Source organism: Panulirus ornatus, chromosome 10 (assembly GCF_036320965.1).
Source record: "Panulirus ornatus isolate Po-2019 chromosome 10, ASM3632096v1, whole genome shotgun sequence".
NCBI lineage: Eukaryota > Metazoa > Arthropoda > Malacostraca > Decapoda > Palinuridae > Panulirus > Panulirus ornatus.
The window spans coordinates 56944896-56966265 of record NC_092233.1 but is presented as its reverse complement, the minus strand read 5'-3'; the positions used below and the strand labels follow the sequence as shown (position 1 = coordinate 56966265).

At 39.7% G+C, this 21370-nt stretch overlaps 1 protein-coding gene across 1 annotated transcript in view; it reads right to left on the bottom strand.

Moving 5' to 3' along the window:
* Positions 1-3036: 3036 nt before the first annotated feature.
* Positions 3037-21370, bottom strand: part of Orc3 (origin recognition complex subunit 3) — a 36839-nt gene continuing 18505 nt past the window's right edge. The window contains exons 9-14 of the mRNA XM_071665917.1: positions 19340-19456; positions 13446-13584; positions 11939-12102; positions 10672-10908; positions 7096-7283; positions 3037-3665 (exon numbers count right to left, since the gene is read on the bottom strand). Of these exons, the coding sequence (XP_071522018.1) occupies positions 3560-3665; positions 7096-7283; positions 10672-10908; positions 11939-12102; positions 13446-13584; positions 19340-19456 (951 nt within the window). The 3' untranslated portion in view covers positions 3037-3559. The remainder of the gene's footprint in view (positions 3666-7095; positions 7284-10671; positions 10909-11938; positions 12103-13445; positions 13585-19339; positions 19457-21370) is intronic.

The following is a 21370-nucleotide window of genomic DNA, read 5'->3' as shown; positions in this document are numbered from 1 at the left end:
TGCATGTTCAGGCCCCGATCACTCAAAATCTTCTTCACTCCATCTTTCCACCTCCAATTTGGTCTCCCACTTCTCGTTCCCTCCACCTCTGACACATATATCCTCTTGGTCAATCTTTCCTCACTCATTCTCTCCATGTGACCAAACCATTTCAAAACACCCTCTTCTGCTCTCTCAACCACACTCTTTTTATTTCCACACATCTCTCCCACCCTTACATTACTTCCTCGATCAAACCACCTCACACCACATACTGTCCTCAGACATCTCATTTCCAGCACATCCACCCTCCTCTGCACAACTCTATCCATAGCCCATGCCTCGCAACCATATAACATTGTTGGAACCACTATTCCTTCAAACATACCCATTTTTGCTTTCTGAGATAATGTTCTCGACTTCCAAACATTCTCAAGGCTCCCAGAATTTTCGCCCCCTCCCCCATCCAATGATTCACTTCTGCTTCCATGGTTCCATCCACTGCCAGATCCACTCCCAGATATCTAAAACACTTTACTTCCTCCAGTTTTTCTCCATTCAAATTTACCTCCCAATTGACTTGACCCTCAACCCTACTGTACCTAATAACTTTGCACTTATTCACATTTACTCTTAACTTTCTTCTTTCACACGCTTTACCAAACTTTGTCGCTGTCTCCCGCGTTAACGAAGAAGTGCAAGGAAACAGATGAAAGAATGGCCCAACCCACCCACATACACATGTATGTACATAAACGCACACACATGCACATATACATACCTATACACTTCAACATATACATACATATACATTTACAGGCACATAAATATAAACACATGTACATATACATACTTGCTGCCTTCATCCATTACCATCACAACCCCTGCCACACATAAAACAGCACCCCCTGCATGCATATGAGGTAGCGCTGGGATAAGACAACAAAGGCCATATTCATCCACACTCAGTCTCTAGCTGTCATGTGTAATGCACAAAAACCACAGCTCCCTTTCCACATTCAGGCCCCACAAAACTTTCCATGGTTTACTCCGTCGCCACCCCATCACACATGAAATGGCGACCCCCCTCCCTCCATGTGTGCACGAGGTAGTGCTAGGAAAAGACAACAAAGGCCACATTCGTTCACACTCAGTCTTTAGCTGTCATGTGTAATGCACTGAAATGACAGCTCCCTTTCCATATCTAGGCCCTACAAAACTTTCCATGGTTTACCCCAGACACTTCACATGGCCTGGTTCAATCCAATGACAGCATGTCAACCCTGGCATACCACATCGTTCCAATTCATTCTATTCCTTGCATGCCTTTCACCCTCCTGTATGTTCAGGCCCCGATCGCTCAAAATCTTTTTCACTCCCCTTACCCATATATATATATATATATATATATATATATATATATGAAGTAGGAGTAAACAAGAGGCTTTTGGATATAGATGTGGTTGAAATTGGTTCCAAATGAACAAAGGATTGTGTAATGCAGGTGGCAGCTGAGAAGGACAGTCTTGTTCATCGAGCAAGAGGAGCAGTAAGCACTATGTGCTAACCCTGCCACTATGGCTGAATCTCGTTGTAGGTTTAAATGTAGGTTGGTACTCTCTCTCTAGCCCTGCCACTATGGCTAAATCTTGTTGTAGGTTGGTAGGTAGGCACGTACTCTCTCTCTCTAGCTCTGCCTTTATGGCTGAATCTCATTGTAGGTTTGTAGGTAGGTAGGTACTCTCTCTCTAACCCTGCCATTATGGCTGAATCTCGTAGTAGGTTTGTAGGTAGAAAGATGCTCTCTCTCTCTCTCTAGCTCTGCCATTATGGTTGAATCTTGTCACAGGTTTGTAGGTAGATAGGTACTCTCTCTCTAGCCCTGCCATTATGGCTGAATCTCGGCATGGGTTTGTAGGTAGGAAGGTACTCTCTCTCTAGCCCTGCCATTATGGTTGAATCTTGTCGTAGGTTTGTAGGAACTCTCACTCTCTCTTTTTACACAGGGTGTTGCTTCTGGATATATAACCCACTATATGAGTGCTACTTCTCAAACCTCAAAGCCACTTACAAGTAAAATAATTCATCTTAATAATTTTATTAGGGAAAATACAAAATTACCATAAAAACATAACAACACATTCACTTGACCCAATTTGCAAATTAGGATATATAATGTGGTTAAGAAATACTAAAACTAAAGTTAAGCTATCCACCTCATCAAAAATATAATACAATATGGACAAGGGGACAAAGGTGAGTGTTCAAATTACAGAGGTTGTTGAGTATACCTGGTAAGTTGTATAAGAGAGTATTGACTGAGAGGGTGACGGCATGTTAAGAACATCAGATTGGGGAGGAAGAGCGTGGTTTCAAAAGCAGAGGACGATGTGTGTATCAGGCCTTTGCTTTACAGAATATGTGTGAGATATTCTTTGAGAAACAGAGGGATTTGCTGTTGGATTCATGGATCTGGGGAAAGCATATACCAGGGTTGATAGAGATGCCCTGTAGAAGGTTTAAAAAATATATGACGTGGAAGAAAGCTGCAAGAAGCATCGAGAGGTTTTTCTCATGGGTGTAAGGCATGTGTATCAGTAGGAAGAGAAGATAGTGGGTGGTTCCAAGTGAAAGTTGGTCTGCAGCAGGATTGTGTGATGTCACTATGGCTCTTCAATTTGTTTTGTGGATGGGGGATGTGGGAGGCAAATACAAATGATCTCGGACTTACGATGGTTCAACTTACAACTTTTTGACTTTATGATGGTGTGATATTCAACACTTTACTATAAAATAGGCTTTGTGTTGGATGATTTTGTCCAATTACAGGATAATATTAGTGTTCTGAGAATGTTTATGGGTTGGCTAGGCTATGCTATGATGTTCGGCAGGTAGGATGTATTGTAATAAATGTATCTTCGACATTTTCAAATTATGATAGCTTTATCAGAATGTAACCCCATCATAAGTTGGGGATCTTCTGTAAGAGGGTCTTGGTGACATGGGCGAGTATATGCAGTCTGTACAGGGAAAAAAGTGCTGGGAGAGAGAGAGAGAGAGAGAGAGAGAGAGAGAGAGAGAGAGAGAGAGAGAGAGAGAGAGAGAGAGAGAGAGAGAGAGAGAGAGAGAGAACTGTTGTTTGCTAATAGAATGAAAAAAAATTTGAATGATAAGGGCATGTGAAGTGGGCAGGAGAAACCATGGAAAGGTCTGTGGGGCCTGGTTGTGGATAGAGGGCTGTGGTTTCGGTGCACTTCACATGACAGCTAAAGAATGGATATGAGTGACTGTGGCCTTTCTTTGTCTGTTCAAGAGCTACCTCGCTAAGACAAGAAGTGGTGATCACGTAGAAATAACATGTGGACAGCACATTCATTTGACTGAACTTGCCAACTAGGTTACAGAAAAAGAGAAGCTAAAACTAAAGTTATGCCATCTGCCACATCAATATTACATAATAAAATATGAATGACAAATGTCAAATGACGCATAAAATGAAATGCTACACGAACATAAGTGCACTTATTCATACATTCCAGGCACAACACTGCAGTAGTATGTTCACCAAATGCTGACTATGTTAACATCCACCCCATGTAAGTCTGGCTACATGATCAGTCTTTCGATGGGTGGGCTTAACAAAGCCCAGGAACTGCAACTCAGACACAGCTTGAACAAAGCGGGCTCTAGAGTACTGTTAAGGAAAACTTTCACAATAAAGTTCAGTAAAATTCAAGAATACTTCAATACAGCAAAAAAATACAAAAAAATATCTTTAAGACCAACTAATTACAAACATCTAATAATCAAGATCTCTACACTAAATATGCCAAAAAGAAAGGGGAAAAAACAACAAAACTTTTTAACATAATGCTCTTAAAAAAGTAAGTTGATTATCATACGTGCACACATCAGTGGTACGAGAAATCCAAGTCAGATAGCATAAATGTGATTCTATGAAATCTAATCTTTTCCAACATACAGATGAGCACCAAATGTCCAAATAACCCCTGGTTACACATAATACAACTTATTAAAAGTTTATCATTAATTAATTTGTTAATAAAACTAACTATGGCACTATAAACACAAAAAAGTTCCAGTACACTTATCAAAAGAAAAATCAATGCAGTTAAGTATTGTAATAACTAAAGAGGGGATCATACCACCCAAATACCTCCTGCATGTCACAGAAGGCAATTAAGAAGGGTTGGAGCAAGCGGTTTGAAATCCTACCCTAATACATTATCACTTCCTAAATTAGGGGTGGAAAATAAAAAAGTCAAGGCTTAGTTACCTGTTTCTCATGTCAACACACTAAGGAGTGAGAGGCAAGCTGATATAAAGGCTTAGTAAAGTACACATGGTCAGTTTCCTGAAATGTTGAAAATTTGAGTAAATGAAACACTGGGAGGAAAGAATATTATCCATGTATGTCTTACATATCACCAAAAGTGACTAAGAAGGTGGGACAATTGGCTGGAAATCATCCCCTCATATTTTCTAAAAGTATGAACAGCAGGAAGCAGAAAAGTAGGAAAGGCAAGCTGGTATAAAAGAAAAATGCATTTGTAAGTACACATTGCCTGTGTCCTGAAATGTTTAAAATATGTGTAAATAATATTTATGGCAGAAAAAATACAATTCAAGTATCTCTTACCTGTCATAAATGGTGACCAATGAATGGGGAGCAGGGGACTGGTAATCCTTTGCTGTAACATCATTATCACAGTAAGAATAGAAGAAAACAAGCAAGAATTTTTCCACTAAGGCTTAAACACTGGTTCCTATGGTTACCTTGCTAAGGTGAGGAAAGCAGAACAAATATTCAAAAAAGTGAAGAATTCATAAATAATGAGTTCCTACAAAGAACAGATAGAAGTGAAAATCCTGTTTCTTCATTTGTTCAGTTGTTCATGCTTGCCTTTATCCATTTCCCAAGGCCACCCAACCTCACAAGAAACAGCATCGTCACCCCCTACAACAGTGAGGTAGTGCCCAGAAACATACGGAGAAAGGCCACATCCACTCACATCCATTCTCAAACCGTCATGTGTAATGCACAGAAAAAACAGCTCGCCATCCATATCCAGGCCCCAAAGACCTTTCCATGGTGTACCCCAGATGCTTCACATGCCCTTTACATGCTGACCCCGGTATATCACATCATTCTAATTCACTCTATTCCATGCACGTCTTTCACCCTTCTGAATGTTCAGGCACCAATTGCTCAAAATATTTTTCACTCCATCTTTCCCCCTCCAATTTGGTCTCTCACTTCTCCTTGTTGCCTCCACCTCTGACACAAATATTCTCTTTGTCAACCTTTACTCACTCATTCTCTCCATATGTCCGAACCATTTCAACACACCCTCTTCTGCTCTCTAAACCATACTCTTTTTATTACTGCACATCTCTCTTATTCTTTCATTACTTACTTAGTCAAACCACTTCAAACATTCAATTTCCAACACATCCGCCCTCCTCTGCACAACTCTATCTATAGCCCATGCCTCACAACCATATGATATTGTTGGAACTACTATTTCTCCAAACATACCCATTTTTGCTCTCCAAGATAATGTTCTCTCTTTCCACACATTCTTCAATGCTCCCAGGACCCTTGCCCCCTCCTCCACCCTTTGACTCACTTCCGCTTCCACAATCCATTTGCTGCCAAGTCCACTCCCAGATACCGCAAACACTTCATGTCCCCCAATTTTTCTTCTTTCAAACTTGCACCTCAACCCTGCTAAACTTTATAACCTTGCTCTTATTAACATCTACTCTCAACTCTCTCCTTCCACACGTTCTTCCACTCTCCTTCCACACGTTCTTCCAAACTCAGTCACCAACTTCTGCAGTTTCTAACTCAAATCAACCACCAGTACTGTATCAGTGGTGAACAACAACTGACTTACTTCCTAGGCCATCTCATCCTAACAAACTGCACACTTGCTCCTCTCTCCAAAACTCTTGCATTTACCTCCCTCACTACCCCACCCATAAACAAACTAAACAACCATGGTGACATCACACACCCTTGCCACAGACCGACCTTCACTGTAAACCAGTCACTCGCCTTTCTCCCTAGTCATACACATGCCTTACACCCTTGGTAAAAACTTCTCATTGCTTCTAGCAGCTTACCTCCCACACCATAAATTCTTATGACCCACAAAGCATCTCTATCAACCCTATCATATGCCTCCTCCAGATCCATAGATCCATAAATGCCATATACAAATACATCTGGTTTTTAAGTATTTCTCAAATACATTCTCCAAAGTAAATACCTGATGTACACATCCTCTACCACCCCTGAAACCACACTGCTCCTCCCCAATCTGATGCTCTGTGCAAACCTCAACCCTCTCAATCAATATCCTCCCATATAATTTTCCAGGAACACTCAACAAACTTATGCCTCAGTAGTTTGAACATTCACCTTTATCCCCTTTGCCTTTATACAATGGCACTATACATGCATTCTTCCAATCCTCAGGCACTTCACCATAATCCATACATACAATGAAGATCCTTACAGTCACCCCTTTTCTTAATAAATTCAACTGAAATACCATCCAATCCCGCCACCTTGCTGGATTTCATCTTCCGCAAGGCTACTAGTATAATGCAAAAACTAAAAACAGTACAGTAACAGTGCAAAGCAGTCATTTCATTGCACCAGAAAAGCATCTTCATGAAAGTGTATCTGGGCAGGGGAGTGTGCATACTGTAGTGGCACTTACAATAAATGACAGATGACTTCTTTTATCATTCTCTTTTCTAATCATTCCCTTACATTATTATTCTCTTTTATCATTAATTAATCAAGGTTTGATACTTTATTTTCCACTTCTCTATAGAAGGAACCACTTTTAAATTTGAGACTCATAATTACACTATAGTGAGACACAGCTTCCTACTAAGCAAACTGAGTCAACTGGCTCACTAATCTATATATTGTTATGGCAAATTTCCAGTATATGAGCTTACTATCATATGGAAGAAAGGTGTAAAAGAAAGCCTGAGAATGTTGGGTTAACTTAAGCAGATAAATCTGCTTAGAACTATTCATCTCATTCATATTTTTGTTCCTCAAAAAAAGGATACTGTAATTTCTTGTCTATGGTTTTCTTGTTAGACGTATCTTCCTCTGGATCTACAACAGAGATGAAGGCCTGAAGCCAATCATACAGATTGATTAGTCGACCACACTCTAAATGAAGTTTGTATGCCACACTGATATCAGGCAATGTTGTAATAATGCTTGATGGGTCATCTAGATGGCAGCATTCACACTGGGAAAGAGATTCAGAAGAAAATTACAAACAATTCAAAAATACAAGGAAACAGGCTTCATTTCTAGTTCTGTTAAGTCATCATCTTAAGTAGCTACATAATATCCAACACACATAACAGTAATTTTACAACAAGCACATATGTACTTTTTCAATTCAAACCATACATGACTATCATCTGCACATCTGCAGAAAGAAGTTGCAGAAAATGCAATTTACAAGTAAAAGTATTTCAAAAGGCATTATATTCGCCCAGTCACTATACTGTTACTATTCCATCAAATATGCTGATGGAAAAACAAACACTATGATATAGTTTGTATCTATCTCATCATAACTCCAATGCCAGTAAAGCTTATATCTAGCTTATCATAACTCCAATTCTGTCCCCATGATGGATCAAGTGCATGCCATGCAACATTTGTGAGGATTTACTTTTTATAACTTGTCCCAACCCAAAAAGTTAGTAAAAGGCAATTAAAAAAAACACAATCAACTGGAGCCAATCGTACAAACTGATTAAGGCAATCACACTTTAAATGAAGCCTTCATTTTAAATATAGCAATTCATACTGTTCTGAAATTACCACATCCATAAGAAGGAAAGGGGTAAAGGTAAGAATCTCCCATTCACTATACAGTATGATGGAATAGGGTCACCTTAAGAATAATGTCCTTAGCTCACTTCTATTTGAAAAAGTACAACATGTATCAAGGAACAATAACCTGGATTAGCAGAACAGTTCTCTTGATGTGGAGCGCTAGTGACACACTGAGGATAATGGATATGTATAGATTATGAAAAACAAACGATTTCATGAGTATATTTCATCCAGTGCTGTCACTCTGATAATGTGTAAAAGTCTTGTAGCTGTGTCAGCGCATGCTAAAGAGTGAGCGAGTAAAACCTGAGTGTCATGTGAGTTGTCCCATGTATGCTTTATCATTCATTTTATCTACAACGAAAATTATTATGAATAATCATGAGCTATTTCATCTACCTCTTTTCTTGTTGTAATCAATGTGATTCACTGGTAAGATTTTCATAAAAGCAACATTATAAAAGTTTATTAAATTACCAGCTGTGCCAATAAGACAATTTTTTTTTACTGTCACTGGCAACATTGCCTCCAACTGTGCCAGAAACAACTTCTTTTGCCTCATAGTGGTCAACTTTTAATCCTAAAAATGTCAGTGTCCATAACACAATCTAATGACAGATTACAATTACCAGGTATTTCAAGATTATCATTTACTTGATCCTCCAAATCTCATTAACAGCAACTCAATTTCCTCCCCCACCCCCCCCAAAAAAAAAGAGAATGTACTGTTTTTAGCATGGCTACAAAGTGACTGACTATAGGGAGAAATCATCATGCACTTGCCAACTCGATAAACTACAATGGCCTTGAAACAGAGGTGTGAAACTAGTGCATATATTTATGACTAAAGGAGTCATTCACTTTGCATAAATTCATGTCCAGATGAGTAAAAGAGTAAAGAACTCCCCTACAACAGATACTGACAACATATCAAACTTCCACATAAAATACTTCAGCCTAACTGCATTCTAAGGACTTACAGATACTACCCACTTTTGACTACATGACAAAATTCTATACATCTGGAAACGTCAACACAATTCCCAACCTGAAACCCTCCAAACCACCGAACTTCCCTTCCTTTCAGTGTCCTACACCACTTCTGTCTTCAATATCCAAACATCTTTGTGAAATGATCCACATCAAAGCCAACCAAATTATCCCAGTTTCATCTATAAAGCACGTATTCAGACCCAACACTGCAAACAAACTTCATACAAGACATTGTAGATGGTTCCAACCAAATATAACCCCTCCCACAGTGTTAATGACATTAAGTACCAAAAAAGCATTTGACACCTTCCTTAACACACTGTCACAGAAATGAGGCATGACATCCCAAGCCAAAACTGTGAAAAAAAAAAGAAAAGTCAGCCAACTTCATGACTGGCTTTACTTCTAAAACCTTTAAACTCTAAAACAGCATTCCCCAGGGAGCAGCTTTCTCCAATACTCTTCATATCTTCCTATGTGACCTCCAGTCACCTTCTGCAGTCCACAGTGTGAAAGTTCTCTAATATAAAGATGACCTTACTACCACATTACAGCAACCTTAAAAATGCAACACTTTATCATGCAATCAGAACAATGGTCACTCAAAACAACCTCTGCATCCCCATAGAAATCTAACGACATCCTCTTAACCTCTGAGAGATATGAAAACAATGCACACCCTCCCATCGCCCTGAATAATCAAACCACTTTCCACTCCTCAACAAAACTCCATCCATACTGATATCACCTAAGATGCACATGTTTACTCCCCATGCCACGCAAAACAACACAGGCCATAAATGAATTAAAAACCCTCAGAACACTTACTGTTACCAGAATCAGACAAGAATAAGAATCCTTTAGTATCTTCCACAAATAACTCATTCACTCTATCCTAAACTAAGCCCAACTCACTGGTCATCTACCCTGTCAAAAATGCACATAATAACACTGTAAACCACACAAAATAGAACACTTAGAACAATCATTGGCTGCATAACATCTACAAACATTTAATACCTACACAATGAAAAATAAGTACTTGCAATATAATCTTATCTCAATATGCCAAGCACTCAGTTCTTTTAGAAAGCATTAAGCCACACTCACCCAAACCAATCAACAGCCTGCCAAAAACCCTCAAGTAGAAATAAAAATTTTACCCTTGTTTCACACCATTAACCTATAATTACAGATCCCCTTCTCCCAACAAGCACTAAATAAGTGCCTTCCTAAACCAGTCTGAAAATTAACCCCAAGAGACATACAACCATCTGAAACTATACTTCCCATGCATCAAAGAGTTACTTTTCTCATTTGTATTCTGGAAGTCGCATATTTCCTTTCTCCAACATTACAAACTCCAATTTAACATATATCAAGACCCCTTATGCCTTACAAGCAATTTCCAGGCAAAACACTGTACATGTACTCATCTATCTTGTGCTCACGCAACAAAGACATGTACATATCACTATTACACTTCTTGATTTGTGGTCCACCTGATGGACATGACCAATACTGTATGAGCCCCATAGGAAAGGATCCTGGAGCAGGGAGGTAAGATGCATACTTACTTACATCTGCCATCTTCAAAAAGTAGCATCTAAAACAAATGAACGAAGGCCTTACTTGCACATATCCACTTTCTTAGTGTCATGCATAATGTAATGTACTAAAACCAGAGCCTACCATCCACAGCCATGCCCCATGGACTGATCTATGACTACACAAAATATACAACGACCTTGATCTAAAATCTTAAATGATATTAAGACTGCAATGTGACCCACCTGCAAGTAATGGTGTGGATTAGATAAAGCTGTGGTGACAGCAGCTCTTGGCATGCCCACCAGATGTCTCTTCACTGTGGATGAAGAATCAAAGAAAACAATTTCATGCAGTGGTTGTTTAGATGGGGGCTGAAGATGTTGCTCAAATTCATTCACCATGATTTGGAGCACCTCTGACCGCAATGATTCATAAATATTTGGCCTCTTGCACTTCTTCTTTGCCAGTTCTAGTAATTTCTGAAAAAAATTATAGTTATGCATTAGAATGCACTAAACATGAAAGGAATACTGCACGTGTACAATAAATCAAAGCTTCGCTGAGAGAAGTATGTGGTTCTTGTGTATCAGATGATGAATCGTTATCCATAAAAAATGTAAAGTAAGCAGGGATGAATGTGAAGCAACTTATTTGTACAAGTGATCCTATATACCTTTTGTTGGTTATGGTATTAAACTCTAACTCATTAGCTTAATCAGCAATTGAACTTTCCAACTGAAAACTAAATAAGATACCATTTATTGATGTATCATTCATGCCAACATAACGACCTATCTATCTATATCTCTGATGCCTATTCCAACTGTTACTCCCTGAAAGGGGTGGCCACAGCAACAAATTCTCCATAAATAAAGAACTCCAGTGCCGCTTCTTCGCCTTTATTGCCTCACCCTTAACAGGCCACTCGCAGAGGGCAAGTCCAAAGCAGTGTCTGCAGAGGCTCCTACCTAATGTTCCTAAAGACTACTTCTATCTAATGCTACCACCAACCACTTCTACCTAATGTTTCTATCTAGTACTCCTGCTTAAATGCTCCTACCTACTACTTTTATCTATTTCTCCTACCATTTTGCTCAAAGACTGCGCTAGCACATAGTGCTCACTGCAGGAAAATCCAGAGTTAAGAACAATGAGCTGCATGAGTTAAGGGTTGTCAAGTGTTACACATGCCAAAGAGAGATTGTACATTTGTAGACAGAATGCCAGTAGTCCATCCGTTAGTGCGGCAGAAAGAAAAGACAGCTACCTGGGTTAGAGAAGTGTGACTTGACAACAACTAAGGTGCTGGCTCACTAAGTAGATGTCACAGTACTGGTAATATACCTTCCTGGTCGTTAGCTGCCTACCAACTATTATCCCACATAGCTATGTGGAAATTATGCAAGCAATGATTAAAAGATCAAATGTGCAAAATGCTGAAGCTATAACAGATGATATGACTTCATTCAAAACTAAGTAATGAAAATAAAATGAACAATTGTGACAAACCTCCTTCAAGTGGAATCTGTCTGTAGCTTGGATGTTGAGAGGCATTTCATCAAGCGGAGAATCATCAATTACCTGGTCTACCTGATCCAAACTTTTCAAGCGTCCTAATATCACTGCTAATTTATTATAAAATTCTAACAGTACTTCATCAACGTCAGACTCTTCTGTGGAGAAAAAACAAATGAGTCTTAGGGTATCAAATATATCTAAAAGAAAAAGTGTGGTTAGCTGTGGTTTCACTGCATTACACATGACAACTAAAGAATAGATTCATGTGAGCAGATATGGCCTTTCTTTGTCTGTTCCTAAGACTACCTCACTAATGTAGGAATTGACAATCAAAAGTGACAAAAAATGTATAAGATGTAAAGCTGTACCCAACTATCATCCATCAAACTAACTAAAACATTTTAATATCAGGGTCAAAAAAAAGATAATCAACTGCTAATTTCTTTGCATCTTGATTAAAGTGAACAGGTCTGGAAAAAATGAATCCTCAGTAATCTTGATAAAATAATGAATTTACCAGTCTTAGATGGGTGTGAGGTCTTGTGACCTCACTTCCTTATCACATCTTTAAACTACACAATGAAAGTGACAAAACGATCCAAGTTCAATATGAAAAATCTAATGCTACGCCTCTCTAGTCTCCAGGGGATAGGGGAAAAAGAACTCATAAACACACGAACAGTTGATTGTCAGCTGATGAGTGTTGTGATGCAACCAGTTCTTGCAACATCAGAGGGTTAAGAAAGTTAATTGATACCTGGTAATTAGCAGTTTCTTTGTCAAGTGCAGTCTAGGCTGGATAGTAGAATTAGTGAAAGGGATATATCTTTTATTATAGCAAGCTACCAATTCTACCTCAGGGAGATAAATATAATTGGACCTTTATTCAACCTATGAAGCTGGAGCCTCAGTTTTGCAAATATTTCTGACAAGACATGCATGTGGCCCCTGAAAAAGCTGAGGATAAACATGAGTGAATTTTGGGAATGAATGCACTTAACCCCTTAAGCAGCATTTGAAATTCTCAAGCTTTCTGAAAAAATGGCGTTTTTCAAAGAGAGGAATAAAAAAATTTATGATATGAAAGAACATCAGATATGAATAAAATAACAGAGGAAACAACTGAAAAAGGCCTTAGCCTTATCACCAACTAAAACACCATCCATATCAATAAACTCCTTGTCGTCAATTACAAATACTGCTCGATGTCCTCTACATTATGCAGTCTAGCGGAACATACTCCCCACACCATGCCTGAGGGGTAATGGAAGAACTTATGTGAAATCATATAAGGCCTTAGGCATCTCATGCCATAACACTCATCAGCTGATAATCAACTGTTAGTGCAAAAGCACAAATCAAAGATCTATGTGAGGTCCCCTTTTCCAGGTAACAGAGGTCTATATGTTGAAAATTATGAAGAGTTTATAGTGATACACAATTTGACAGACATTTCAAGTGATATTTTCCTTGAACCTGCCAAAATGTTTCTCCTCACCTTGTAATATATCTAAGACATTTGTCAGGATAGGTAGGAGTTCATCACGAGCCAAAAGTTGTAACAACTTCAGAGCATCCTTGAATTCTTCTGTTTCAGCTAGTGGCTGTGAGAGACAAGTCGTCAATACTTCCCTCACCTGCAGAATATCAAAGGAGTAGTGCAACATAAACATGTATATCATACAACATAAATAAAATAAAAGTTTTGACAATTTCATTCAAAATTTGTTTATTATCTACCAGATATAATGTTTATAGTTGTGTTACTGGAGTGATAGTTTTCATGCATGGTGTTTTGACAAGAAGATAGTGAAGTTGGAGAAAAATGTAGCTTAGACATTGAAGCTTATTGATTCAGTGGTGGAATTGATGAGAACTGCTATTGACGTTTGTGTGAATAAATTGTACATTTCCTTTTCCATAGCCAGAGGTTGAACATTATGTGACGTTCATTTTTTCATTCATTTCAAGCTAAAAGTTTGTTTTCTAAATTGTTTCTTACATTTTTAATATGTATATATATGTATGTGTGTGTGTGTGTGTGTGTGTGTGTGCGTGTGTGTGTGTGTGTGTGTGTATATATATATGTATATTATCCCTGGGGATAGGGGTGAAAGAATACTTCCCACGTATTCCTCGCGTGTCGTAGAAAGCGACTAGAGGGGACGGGAGCGGGGGGCCGGAAATCCTCCCCTCCTTGTATTAACTTTCTAAAATGGGAAACAGAAGAAGGAGTCACGCGGGGAGTGCTCATCCTCCTCGAAGGCTCAGAGTGGGGTGCCTAAATGTGTGTGGATGTAACCAAGATGTGAAAAAAGGAGAGATAGGTAGTATGTTTGAGGAAAGGAACCTGGATGTTTTGGCTCTGAGTGAAACGAAGCTCAAGGGTAAAGGGGAAGAGTGGTTTGGAAATGTCTGGGGAGTGAAGTCAGGGGTTAGTGAGAGGACAAGAGCAAGGGAAGGAGTAGCAATACTCTTGAAACAGGAGTTGTGGGAGTATGTGATAGAATGTAAGAAAGTAAATTCTCGATTAATATGGGTGAAATTGAAAGTTGATGGAGAGAGGTGGGTGATTATTGGTGCATATGCACCTGGGCATGAGAAGAAAGATCATGAGAGGCAAGTGTTTTGGGAGCAGCTAAATGAGTGTGTTAGCGGTTTTGATGCACGAGACCGGGTTATAGTATAGTGATGGGTGATTTGAATGCAAAGGTGAGTAATGTGGCAGTTGAGGGAATAATTGGTATGCATGGGGTGTTCAGTGTTGTAAATGGAAATGGTGAAGAGCTTGTAGATTTATGTGCTGAAAAAGGACTGATGATTGGGAATACCTGGTTTAAAAAGCGAGATATACATAAGTATACTTATGTAAGTAGGAGAGATGGCCAGAGAGCGTTATTGGATTACGTGTTAATTGACAGGCGTGCGAAAGAGAGACTTTTGGATGTCAATGTGCTGAGAGGTGCAACTGGAGGGATGTCTGATCATTATCTTGTGGAGGCTAAGGTGAAGATTAGTATGGGTTTTCAGAAAAGAAGAGTGAATGTTGGGATGAAGAAGGTGCTGAGAGTAAGTGAGCTTGGGAAGGAGACCTGTGTGAAGAAGTATCAGGAGAGACTGTGTACAGAATGGAAAAAGGTGAGAACAATGGAAGTAAGGGGAGTGGGGGAGGAATGGGATGTATTTAGGGAATCAGTGATGGATTGCGCAAAAGATGCTTGTGGCATGAGAAGAGTGGGAGGTGGGCTGTTTAGAAAGGGTAGTGAGTGGTGGGATGAAGAAGTAAGAGTATTAGTGAAAGAGAAGAGAGAGGCATTTGGACGATTTTTGCAGGGAAAAAATGCAATTGAGTGGGAGAAGTATAAAAGAAAGAGACAGGAGGTCAAGAGAAAGGTGCAAGAGGTGAAAAAAAGGGCAAATGAGAGTTGGGGTGAGAGACTATCAGTAAATTTTAGGGAGAATAAAAAGATGTTCTGGAAGGAGGTAAATAGGGTGCGTAAGACAAGGGAGCAAATGGGAACTTCAGTGAAAGGCGTAAATGGGGAGGTGATAACAAGTAGTGGTGATGTGAGAAGGAGATGGAATGAGTATTTTGAAGGTTTGTTGAATGTGTCTGATGACAGAGTGGCAGATATAGGGTGTTTGGGTCGAGGTGGTGTGCAAAGTGAGAGGGTTAGGGAAAATGATTTGGTAAACAGAGAAGAGGTAGTAAAAGCTTTGCGGAAGATGAAAGCCGGCAAGGCAGCAGGTTTGGATGGTATTGCAGTGGAATTTATTAAAAAAGGGGGTGACTGTATTGTTGACTGGTTGGTAAGGTTATTTAATGTATGTATGACTCATGGTGAGGTGCCTGAGGATTGGCGGAATGCGTGCATAGTGCCATTGTACAAAGGCAAAGGGGATAAGAGTGAGTGCTCAAATTACAGAGGTATAGGTTTGTTGAGTATTCCTGGTAAATTATATGGGAGGGTATTGATTGAGAGGGTGAAGGCATGTACAGAGCATCAGATTGGGGAAGAGCAGTGTGGTTTCAGAAGTGGTAGAGGATGTGTGGATCAGGTGTTTGCTTTGAAGAATGTATGTGAGAAATACTTAGAAAAGCAAATGGATTTGTATGTAGCATTTATGGATCTGGAGAAGGCATATGATAGAGTTGATAGAGATGCTCTGTGGAAGGTATTAAGAATATATGGTGTGGGAGGCAAGTTGTTAGAAGCAGTGAAAAGTTTTTATCGAGGATGTAAGGCATGTGTACGTGTAGGAAGAGAGGAAAGTGATTGGTTCTCAGTGAATGTAGGTTTGCGGCAGGGGTGTGTGATGTCTCCATGGTTGTTTAATTTGTTTATGGATGGGGTTGTTAGGGAGGTAAATGCAAGAGTCTTGGAAAGAGGGGCAAGTATGAAGTCTGTTGGGGATGAGAGAGCTTGGGAAGTGAGTCAGTTGTTGTTCGCTGATGATACAGCGCTGGTGGCGGATTCATGTGAGAAACTGCAGAAGCTGGTGACGGAGTTTGGTAAAGTGTGTGGTAGAAGAAAGTTAAGAGTAAATGTGAATAAGAGCAAGGTTATTAGGTACAGTAGGGTTGAGGGTCAAGTCAATTGGGAGGTGAGTTTGAATGGTGAAAAACTGGAGGAAGTGAAGTGTTTTAGATATCTGGGAGTGGATCTGTCAGCGGATGGAACCATGGAAGCGGAAGTGGATCACAGGGTGGGGGAGGGGGCGAAAATTTTGGGAGCCTTGAAAAATGTGTGGAAGTCGAGAACATTATCCCGGAAAGCAAAAATGGGTATGTTTGAAGGAATAGTAGTTCCAACAATGTTGTATGGTTGCGAGGCGTGGGCTATGGATAGAGTTGTGCGCAGGAGGATGGATGTGCTGGAAATGAGATGTTTGAGGACAATGTGTGGTGTGAGGTGGTTTGATCGAGTAAGTAACGTAAGGGTAAGAGAGATGTGTGGAAATAAAAAGAGCGTGGTTGAGAGAGCAGAAGAGGGTGTTTTGAAATGGTTTGGGCACATGGAGAGAATGAGTGAGGAAAGATTGACCAAGAGGATATATGTGTCGGAGGTGGAGGGAACGAGGAGAAGAGGGAGACCAAATTGGAGGTGGAAAGATGGAGTGAAAAGGATTTTGTGTGATCGGGGCCTGAACATGCAGGAGGGTGAAAGGAGGGCAAGGAATAGAGTGAATTGGAGCGATGTGGTATACAGGGGTTGACGTGCTGTCAGTGGATTGAATCAAGGCATGTGAAGCGTCCGGGGTAAACCATGGAAAGCTGTGTAGGTATGTACATTTCCGTGTGTGGACGTGTGTATGTACATGTGTATGGGGGGGGTTGGGCCATTTCTTTCGTCTGTTTCCTTGCGCTACCTCGCAAACACGGGAGACAGCGACAAAGTCTAAAAAAAAAAAAAAAAAAAAAAAAAAAAAAAAAAAAAGATATAATATTTCTCTATAACATCCCCTTGTTAACTAAATCATGATTTTCAAAAGGTAATGCAGGAGCCATAGCAAGTCGTGCTGTGAAAAGAGAACTGGTGATGAAAGCCTTGTTTAAGATAAAATGTGGCAAAGTGGCTTGAATGAATGGTACTGCAGCTGAATTTCTTAAAAGTTGAGGTGACTGTCAAACTGACTGGTATTTTAAGATTTTCAGTGTGTGTATGGATCATGGCGAGGTGCCTAAGGATTAATGAAATGCCTGTTTAGTCCCAATGTTGTACAGAGGTGAAAGGGAAAAAGGTTGGATTTCAAATCATAGAGGTAAAAGTTTGTCGAGTGTACTTCGTGAGTTGCACGGAAAAGTGGCCACTGAGAGGTTGGGAGCAGAGATGCAGAGAGCATCAGAGTGGAGAAGAACAATGTGGTTTTGTGGAAGGTATTATGAATATATGGATTAGGAGAAAATTTGTCACAAGCTATCTATCTACCTATATCTTTGATGCCCATCCTCCCTAAAATTTCCCATCAAGGGGGTGGCCACGGCAAAAATCTCCCTCACATGGAAGCAGCGAAAAGTCTTCATCAAGATAGTAAGGCATGTGTGAGTGGGAAGAGAGGGTAAGTGGTTAAGTGAAGGTGGGTCTATGGTAGGGGTGTGTGATGTCACCACGGATGTTTATTCTATTTATAGATGAGGTGAGTGAGGTGAATGCAAAGGTCTTATGGAGGAAAGCAGCTGTACAGGCCTGAGTCAGTAGCTGTTTGCTCATGATAAGGAGATGGTGACACATATGAGTCAGAAACTCCAGAAGTTGGTGTTTAAGTTTGGGAGAGAGAGTGTGAAAGGAGAAAGCTGATGGTAAATGTGAATGAAAGCAAGGTTATTAGGTTTTGCTGTGCAAAAAGACAGCTTAGCTGGGTTGCGAATTTGAATCCAGATAACTTGAAGTAACATGTTATATGTACCTGGCAGTGGAATGGAGCCATGCGAACTGAAATAAGTCCCAGTGTGGATGATGGGGACAAAGGTCTCTGATACATTGTGGAATGTGTACATAAAGACAAAAATGGGTACATTTTGATTGTGTAGTAGTTCTGCTAATGGTGTATAGATGCAAGGAATGGGCCTTATACAAAAATGTAAAGGATAGGCTGAATATATTGGTAATAATATGTTTGAGGACAATAAGTGTTGTATGGAGGATTTATTGAATAAGAAATGATAGCATAAAAGAGAAGTGTGATAGTAAGAGGAAAGGATGATTAAAAGGGTTTGCATATCAGCAGTAAAATGAACAAGCAAAAGGGGCAAACCAAGGAGGTAGTGGAATAATAGTCAAAGGTGCTTTGAAGGTTCATGGTCTGAACATGCAGGAGGGTGAGAGGTGTGCAATAGATAAAGCTAACCGAAGTGATGTGGTTTATAGTGGATGAAATGCTGTCAAACAGGCTGAACCAAGACATAAGGAGTTGAGGTAAACCATGGAAAGGGTCATAAGGCCTGGCTGTGGACAGGAGGCTCTAGTTTTCTTGCATTATACATGAGAGCCAGAGAGTGATATGAAAGAATGAGGCCATTTTTTTGTCTGTTCCTGGTGATAGCTCATTAAGGATGAGCAAAAAAATGAGAAAAAAATAAAAGCAAACAGTCCTCACAGTTTCATAAAATCTATAATGTTGCATTCCTCTACAGAAGACTGATTAGCCCAAGCCCTTAACAAGGAAGGGTAACCTACTCTGTGGAGAATAATGAACAACTCTCACAAGCTAGATATGAAAGACAGTGTGGAGGCTTTCCTCCTCTACTATCATAACTCTTGATGACAAATGTATCTATGGCACTGTCACATAAACAGTGATCATTAAGTACAGTATCTAATACTTAGCTAATAATCACACTTTCCATAACTTGTTTAAGACAAAATATTCTCTTTCAAGGACAAATCATACCTGTCGACCAAGAGGAGAGTGTGGTAGTGTACTTGTAAGTGCGTTGGCCACCTTCACAAGACAACAGAAGCGTGCATACCAAGATTCCAAGTGCGTCATCAAGGTGAGAACTGTGGACTGCATGGGTTAGAAAAAAAATCATTTCTATGCTGATAATGCCAATACATGTTCAACTATTGTCCTGATGGAAGGTTCATGATAGGTTTCAGTATACCAACATGCATTAAAAAGAAAAAGAAAATTCTGTATAAAGAATAATTTTCCTTATAAACACAGAAACACCAGCAGAAATATTAACTATGACTATGGTAAAAAATGAAAGGCATTCGAGAATACAAGTGATCAAACCTAAGTAAATGGGACTTGAGCAGAGATGACTGATGAACAAAATTTTCAGCAATCAACAAAAAAAATCCTTGGAAATAAAAATGCTTTTAGAAGGGATCAGTCATGTCGGGCTTGGAGAAACTCTCCTACTTCAGACTCCCATTCAACTTCTAACAAAGCCCAAAATCATTGCAAGCATGTTATTTAGAGTAAATGTGATAACTTCTCATTATCCATCGACAGGTCTTTCTGGCCTTTAGCTGTGGGCATTGCTAAAAACTTCTGTCACTCCACCTTTCCTTCACTTTTCTGATCCTATGGTACTATAGCTGTCTCTCCTTTAGACAAAGCAACTCTCTTTGGTTCTTGTTATCTCTCATAACTCTCCATGGATGACTTAAATATTCCTTCACCCCTTGGTGCTCTTCTCAGCAATCCTATGCCCATTCCCATAATCTCTTCAAAATGTCCAAAAAGAGCTTTTCTCCCAGAAAACAGGCAAGATTTTTGGTCATGATGGCATCCATCCCTGTGTACTGAAAGGGTGTCCCTCTAAACTTGCTCATCTATTCTGTTTTTGCTTAAAAACAAGAACTTTTCTTTCTTCTTTGGAAGCATGTGTTGTTACATTCAGTTCCAAAGATGGGTGATCCCCTCTAACTATTGTCCTGTTGTATTGATATTTACTGTAACCATTCTTTGAACCCCTCCTCAATTCTCATATCCTCACACACCTTATATCTCACAGTCATCTCTGAAAGATGAGGTCCGCTGGTGATATTCTTTCCTATCCTACTAATATCTGGTCATCATCCCTGAAAAATGTTGGAAAATCCCTTATAGTTGCCCCTGATATATCCAGAGTTTTTGACATGGTGTAGTATCAGGGTCTTGTCTCTAAGTTCCCCTCCCTCACTTTGCTCCTTATCTAGCTGAACTAACCCCATAGTTGTTGATCCAAATGGATTAACATCTCCCTCTTCATCAACAGTGGTGTCCCTCTGGGTTCTGTCCTGTCTCCTACACTTTTCTACATTTCATTAATGATTTCCTTTCTTGTACAAAACCAAATGCACTCATACACTGATGACTCAACGTCACATTCCTCCACATCCCTCAATCCTTCTTCTCTCACTTGATCTGCGTCTCATCATGACAACCTTTTTGATAAACTCAGACTTGGACACGCTATCTCAGTGAGGTAGACAAAATCTGGTTAAGTTTAATCCATCCAAGACAATTTCTGCTCAACTCTCTATAGAATATTCCTCACAACTTTCCTCCCTCCTTTGACAGTTCTGCAATTCCACCTCCTCTAAGAAACTGGGAGTTCTGATTAAATGTCAAATTTTTCTTCCAAACATTTGCTACATTTATACAAAGGATTAATCAGTCCTTTTATGGAGTACTGCTATCACATCTGGGGTGGTTCTAGCTCTAAAAACTTACTTAAAAGTGTTGAGTCAAAGGAAGTCCGACTTGTCAACTCTCCCAAGTTAACCTCAAAACCTGTTCCACTTGCCCTATGCTGCAATGCTGATTCACCTGCCATTTTCTAGAGGTGCTGCTTTGGTTTTTGCTCCTAAAAGCTGGCTGCTTGTTTGCCTCCACCAATAGCTAGAATATGCAATACTCGGCAAGCAGCTGTGGTACATGATTACTGTGTGGCCGTTGGAACTCAAAGTGATATGTTCTGATAAATGT